The sequence below is a fragment of the Palaemon carinicauda genome, chromosome 10 (assembly GCF_036898095.1).
Source record: "Palaemon carinicauda isolate YSFRI2023 chromosome 10, ASM3689809v2, whole genome shotgun sequence".
Lineage (NCBI taxonomy): Eukaryota > Metazoa > Arthropoda > Malacostraca > Decapoda > Palaemonidae > Palaemon > Palaemon carinicauda.
Window position 1 is genome coordinate 68687452 of NC_090734.1, and position 7500 is coordinate 68694951.

Consider the following 7500-nt stretch of genomic DNA (forward strand, 5'->3'; position numbering starts at 1 on the left):
GTAATAATGTTAATAATGATAATAGTTATAATAATAATAATAATAATAATAATAATAATAATAATATTTATATTATTATTATTCATAATAATAATAATAATAATAATAATAATAATTAGTAATGATAATAATAATAATAAAATAATAATAAAAATAAAATAATGATGAAAATAAAATAATGATAGAAATAAAATAATGAAAATAAGATAATAATAAGATAATAAAATAATCAAATAATCAAATATTAAAATGATAAAACAGCAACAACATTAATAATAATAATAATAATAATAATAATAATAATAATAATAATAATAACAATAATAACAACAACAATAATAATAATAATAAGACAAGTGGCCTACCCACTACCCGCCAAGCTTCCCAAACTTATAAGCCGCGGGAAGTTACGACTTTGCAGAAAGTTTTGAAAAGAAAATTTTCAATAAAATTAAAGTAATTGCTTTAATGTCAGATGATAATTATCATGAGAAAGTATATCATTTACTCTGAAGAAAACGCAGCTCTCGTAAGAATTTCTGAATCGAAATGGTTTAGAAAAGTTGAATGTTTTAACAGAGGTAATTTTCATGGAAATTTTCTCCATAGAAAAGATTCCTTTAATATTAGATAATAATTATCAGGAAGAATTATATAATTTTCTCTAAGGAAAAAAAAAAACTCCAAAAATAATTTCTGAATCGAAATAGTTTATAAAATAAGTTAAATGTGTTCAGGAAAAGTAACCGAGGTAATTTTCATGGACACTTTCTCTCAGAAGAAATTCCTTTAACATCAGACAATAATTATCATGAAAAAAAGTATATAATTTACTCTTAAGAAAACACAGCTCTCGGAATAAATTCTAAATAAAAACAGGAGTATTAGAGTATTAATTTTTTCATGAAAAAGAGACAATTTTCATCGAAATTTTCTCTCCATTAGAAATCCTTTTAACATAAGAAAATAATTACCATGAAAAAGTATATAATTTACTCTAAGGAAAAAGCAGCCCCAGAAAGAAATTCTGAATCGAAATGGTTAAGAAAAGAAGTTAATGTTTTCATGAAAAATAACAAGAATTTATTTTCATCGAAATTTTCTCTCCAGTAGAAATTCCTTCAACAGCAAAAAATAATTACCATGAAAAAGTATATAATTCACTCTAAGGAAAAAACAGCTCCAAAAAGAAATTCTAAATCGAAATGGTTTACAAAAGAAGTTAAATGTTTTCTTGAAAAAAAGTAACATCGAAATTTCCTTACCAGAAAACATTCCTTTAACATCAAATAATAATTAACATTAAAATTTTTATATATTACCCTAAGGAAAAAAAAGCTCCAGAAAGAAATTCTAAATAGAAATGGTTTACAAAAGAAGTTTATGTTTTCATGAAAAAAAAGGCAACTTTTAATCATTTCAAGCTTTATACATAACAGTTAATCCCTGCAAGTTTACATTGCACTACGATTAAAATTGAGGCCAGGAACCTGTTCATAAACAAACATACACACAGGGGGTAAAATATAACCTCCTTCCAACTTCGTTGGTGGAGTTAACAAGTATCTATTTTTTTTTCAGACATCGCAAATATTCTAAGAAGAAACTCCTCATTCATACTTTCTTACGTCCAGTCTCCATCACTTCACTACTGGTTTTGTCAGAAATAACGGTATTGTAAGAGAGGGTCGAATTCCCAAATGACAGGCTTATGATAGTTTTTACATACCACAGATTAGTAATACTAGGTAGGCAGTTAATTCTAATAGCCAGGCCTTCTCCATCATGAGGCTCAATACTACACATTATTCTAGAAGTTTTATTCCAGCTGTTACCAAGTTGTGGAATGATCTTCCTAATCGGGTAGTTGAATCAGTAGAACTTCAAAAGTTCAAAGTTGGAGCAAATGTATATATGTTGACCAGGCTGACATGAGTCTTTTAATAGTTTATATATAACATATCTGTTTTTGACGTTGCTAATAGTTTATATAGGACATATCTGTTTTGACGCTGTTACTGTTTTTAGAATGATATATTGTTAATTTATTCTTATCATTTATTTATTTCCCTACTTCCTTTCCTCACTGGGCTATTTTTCCCTGTTGGAGCCCTTGGGCTTATAGCATCTTGCTTTTCTAACTAGGGTTGTAGCTTAGCTTATAATAATAATAATAATAATAATAATAATAATAATAATCATAATAATCATAATAATAGTAATAATAATAATAATAATAATAGTAATAATAATAATAATAATAATAAATTCTATACAACGACAAGATAAGTCTATGTGTGGGGTTTGTTCCCCGTAGATTTTTACCTTTATCCATAACGTTGCCTGGAATACTGTTCAACTTGGTTCATATTTGAGTGTATGAAAATCCACGTCAATTAAAACATGTTAAGATCAAAGGTCAAGGTCTAGCAAAAGGTCGAGAAATAAGCTGCCGCGGCGGAGGCCAGCGCTCTACTGAGGGCCTCTCTATAGTCAATTTCTTTTAGCGAGTCATATTTGCACCGACTCGCAACGGTGCCCTTTTAACTCGGAAAAGTTTCCTGGTCGCTGATTGGTTAGAATTATCTTGTCCAACCAATCAGCGATCAGGAAACTTTTCCGAGCTAAAAGGGCACCCCTGCGAGTCGGTGCAAATATGACTCGCTAAAAGAAATGGACTATAGTAGCCTAACCTATGTATCGATAGCATCAAGAGTTGCATCATCTGCATGATATTTCATCTTATTTTGAAGATTAACAATAGTGTTGCTACACTATAAAAAAAAAAAAACGTAATTTTAATCAGAAATTATCAGTAAAAATATACTGTTCTCTGCATATTTTTAGTAAAATACAGGCGACCGTAATTTTACCATAATTTGTTCTTATATTTTACGGGTTGGTGACCGTAATATCATTCCTTTACGTCCATACTTTGTTCTTATATTTTACGGGTTGGTGACCGTAATATCACTCCTTTACGTCCACATATCCGTTTTTTAAACTCTAAAAATCAAGGAATGAATGTTGCCAGACATTAACCGTTTTTTAAAGCAAATTTTTTAAGTGTAGTCATATAGTTAAAACAGCTTTCATGCACATTCCGACTCCTAAAGCCTATATCCACCCTCTCCCCCGCTTGGAATTCTGAGCCCCGTATGTATCGAATGATAAAGTAATTATAAAAGAAAATCAATACTGACGCGCAAGAGCTTTCTATGGACGTATGCAGCAGATAGGACCATTGATCACACTGACTTTTGAACGAGGGAAGAAAAAAAAATCTCCCTTTGAAGACTGGAGGAAGTTGCATGACGGAAAAAATTGGTTCCAAGTCTGCTTTGAATATGAAGTTTATCGTATTTAATCATCATCATCATCATCATCATATCCTCCTACGCCTATTGACGCAAAGAGCCTCGGTTATATTTCGCCAGTCGTCTCTATCTTGAGCTTTTAATTCAATACTTCTCCATTCATCATCTCCTACTTCAGGCTTCAAATATCTCAGCCATGTAGGCCTGGGTCTTCAAACTCTTCTGGTGCCTTGTGGAGTTCAGTTGAAAGTTTGGTGAACTAATCTCTCTTGGGGAGTGCGAACAGCATGCCCAAACCATCTCCATCTACCCCTCATCGTGGTCTCATCCATATATGGTACTCGAGTAATCTCTCTTATAGCTTCATTTCTAACCCTGTCCAGCCATTAACTCCCAATATAGTTAATATCTAATTGAAACGAATTCTAGCACTAAAATATCAGAAATTTTCAATCAAACAAATACAGAAAATATACTCTTTTTAAAAATAAATATTACTAATAAAAATATATGTGAACTTTTATATATAAATCCTTTTCAGACAAGCAGTAGTCATAAGTGAATTAAACTTTGGAATACCTGAACTCAGTATATATATATATATATATATATATATATATATATATATATATATATATATGTATATATATATATGTATATATATATACATATATATATATAAATATATAAATATATATATAAATATATATATTATATTTATAAATATATATATACATATATATATATATATATATATATATATATATAATATATATATATATATATATATATATAATATATATATATATATATATATATATATATATATATATATAATAAAAGCAAACTTTATTGTTGTAACAAATATGGGTTTCCTTCTAGGGGCGGGGGGAGTACAATAATTCAACATATGAATTTTCATTTCTGTAGTGAAAGACATTTTCTATTGAACACTTCTTCTGCCCCATTTAACATGAAACCAATTCCGAGCTAAATGGATAGGGAAGGGGGGGGGGGGGGGGAGGTATACGACTGGACACAACCACCAGTAAAAACAACAAAACTCCAAGATGGATTTTATATTTTATTTTTATTTTTCTACTACTTAATTAGTTATATTTTTCTGTTTATTAAGACCTAAACTTATTAAATGAGACGGGTTAAGCAACAAAATCCAAGGCAGCATTTTTTTCTATTATTATTATTATTATTATTATTATTATTACTAAAAGCTAAGCTACAACCCTAGTCGGAAAAATAGAATGCTATAAGACCAAGAGCTCCAACAGGGAAAAATAGCCCAGTGAGGAAAGGAAACTAGGAAATAAATAAACTCAAAGAGAGGCATGAACAATTAAAACAAAATATTTTAAAAACAGTAGCAACTTTATAATACATCTTTGATATATAAACTATAAAATCTAAAAAAAAAAACAAGAGAGAGAAATAAGATAGAATAGTGTGCCTGAGTGTACCCTAAAGAACTAGAGAACTCTAACCCAAGACAGTGAAAGACCATGGTACAGAGGCTATGGCACTACCCAAAACTTAGGGCACGCTATTTCTATACACGCTATTTCTATATTGTTTCTCTTCCTCTTGTCTTTATGAAGACTTTATAGTTTATATATGAAAGATCTAATTTAATGTTGTTAATGAGCTTAAAATATTTCGTTTTAATTGCTATTAATTCTCTTGTAGTTTATTTATTTCCTTGTTTCTTTTCCTCCCTGGGCTATGTTTCCCTATTGGAGGCCTTTGGTTTAAAGTATCATGCTTTTCCAAATAGGGTTGTAGCTTAGTTAATAATAATAATAAAAATAAAAATAATAATAATAATAATAATAATAATAATAATAATAAAAATAATAATAATAATAATAATAATAATAATAATAACAATAACAATAAAAAATAATATTAATAATAATAACAGTAATAATATTATTATTATTATTAATAATAATAATAAATAATAAAAATAATAACAATAATAATATTAATAATAATAATAATAATAATAATAACAATAAAAATTAACAATAGTAATAATAATAATAATAATAATAATAACAACAATAATACTTCAAAGTAGTTATTTTTTCTTTCAATTAACACCTTAAATTATTAACTTATCAAATGAGACCAAACTAACCTTCTTCGCTATGGCTCCCTCCAACTATAAAAAAAAAGAAGGAAAAGAAATATAATTACTTGTTACATTGTAAAACCATGAATTATGAAAATTATATTTACAAATTACATTACATACAAATAATTTCATTAGTTATTTTACAACAGCTTTAATTCACTTGAGATTAAAAAAGGATATAAATGGATGAATACATTTAAGTTATGTATTCAAAATTAAATGTATGAATAAATGCATAAACAATAAAAGCCTATGTTTACATGGTAATTTCTTTGTCGTTGGCATCTTAAAGGTTTAAAGGTCGCTCATGAATAGCAGAGGCAAGAGACAGCGACATTGCCCTAGCAATCAGGACAATGCCCTAGAGACTGACCATATAGTATATGATTATCGCCCAAGCCTCCCCTCCACCCAAGCTAGGACCAGGGAGGGCCAGGCAGTGGCTGCTGATGATTCAGCAGATAGGCCTATAAGCTCCCCCAAACCCCCCAACCTTAACTCACAAGGATGGAAAGGTTGCAGACACTAATGGCGCTAACGAGTCTGAGCGGGACTCGAACCCCAGGCTGGCAAACACCAGGCAGAGACGTGACCAAGGCAAGACTTAAGTACTGTACGCAGATTATATCATAATATATAAATATATATATATATATATATATATATATATATATATAAATATATATATAAATATATATTACATATAATATATATATATATAAATATATATAAATATTAATATATATATATATATAAATATATATATATATATATTACATATAATATATATATATATATATATATATATATATATATATATACAGTATATATATATATATATAAATATATATATATACAGTATATATATATATATATATATATATATATATATATATATATATTACATATAATATATATATATATACATAATTATATATATACACATATATTACATATCATATATATATATATATATATATATATATATATTTATATATATATATATATATATATATATATATATATATTTACATATAATATATATACATACATTTTATATATATATATATATATATATATATATATATATATATATACATAATTATATATATACACATATATTACATATCATATATATATATATATATATATATTTATATATATATATATATATATATATATATTTTACATATAATATATATACATACATTTTATATATATATATATATATATATATATATATACATATATATATATACATATATATACATACATACATACATAAGAAGGGAAGTTCGGATAAAAGACGATAAGAATAAACTCCTAATTATATGGGACGTGGTAATCTTATTTATTAACCCATATATTTTTTTTGAAACTTCATATATCTAAAAGTATATCAGAGCATTTCCACTAGTTACATTCACATAAAGCATTCCACAAACAAGCGAGCATCTATGAAACTCAACCTCATAATTACTCAAAAAAAAAAAAAAAAAAAAAAAAAAAAAAAAAAAAAAAAAAAAAAAAAAAAAAAAAAAAAAAAAAAAAAAATCGTAAGTTCTAAAATAATGAGAGACTCTGTCCCACATTTAAGGCCGAGATGAACCACCTCATTTAGTCTAACAATATCCCCCAGGATTTAAAGGCCACTGCTTAAAATACTTTCTAGTAATTCCATCCTTGTTATAAAAGTGTGTCGGGAAGACGCAAATGACCGTAAGGCTCCGTCAGAGAAAAGTATGTCTGTTTATACAAACAAGTAGTGTCTCTCCTTTTAAGAGCTGACACGCTAGACAGATGATCACGCTTTTCAGATCATCACTTACTTACTTACTTACTTACTTACTTACTTACTTACTAAGTCAGTCAGTCTCTCATCATATACATTATACACACACTCATACATCACCAACAACAAATGCAGTCGTTTCTAGTCCACTGTATGACAAAAGGCCTCAGAAGTGTCCTTATATATGCCTGGCGTTTGGCCGGTGTTCATCACCATGATGGTCAATGTGGATTGGTGAC

The 7500-nt window shown here is 27.5% G+C and overlaps 1 protein-coding gene across 1 annotated transcript in view; it reads right to left on the reverse strand.

Annotated features, from left to right (window-relative positions):
• LOC137648037 (tyrosine-protein phosphatase non-receptor type 4-like) overlaps nt 1–7500 on the reverse strand; it is a 72067-nt gene that overhangs the window by 59649 nt on the left and 4918 nt on the right. The window contains exon 2 of the mRNA XM_068380980.1: nt 5473–5496. Coding sequence (XP_068237081.1) covers nt 5473–5496 — 24 coding nt within the window. The remainder of the gene's footprint in view (nt 1–5472; nt 5497–7500) is intronic.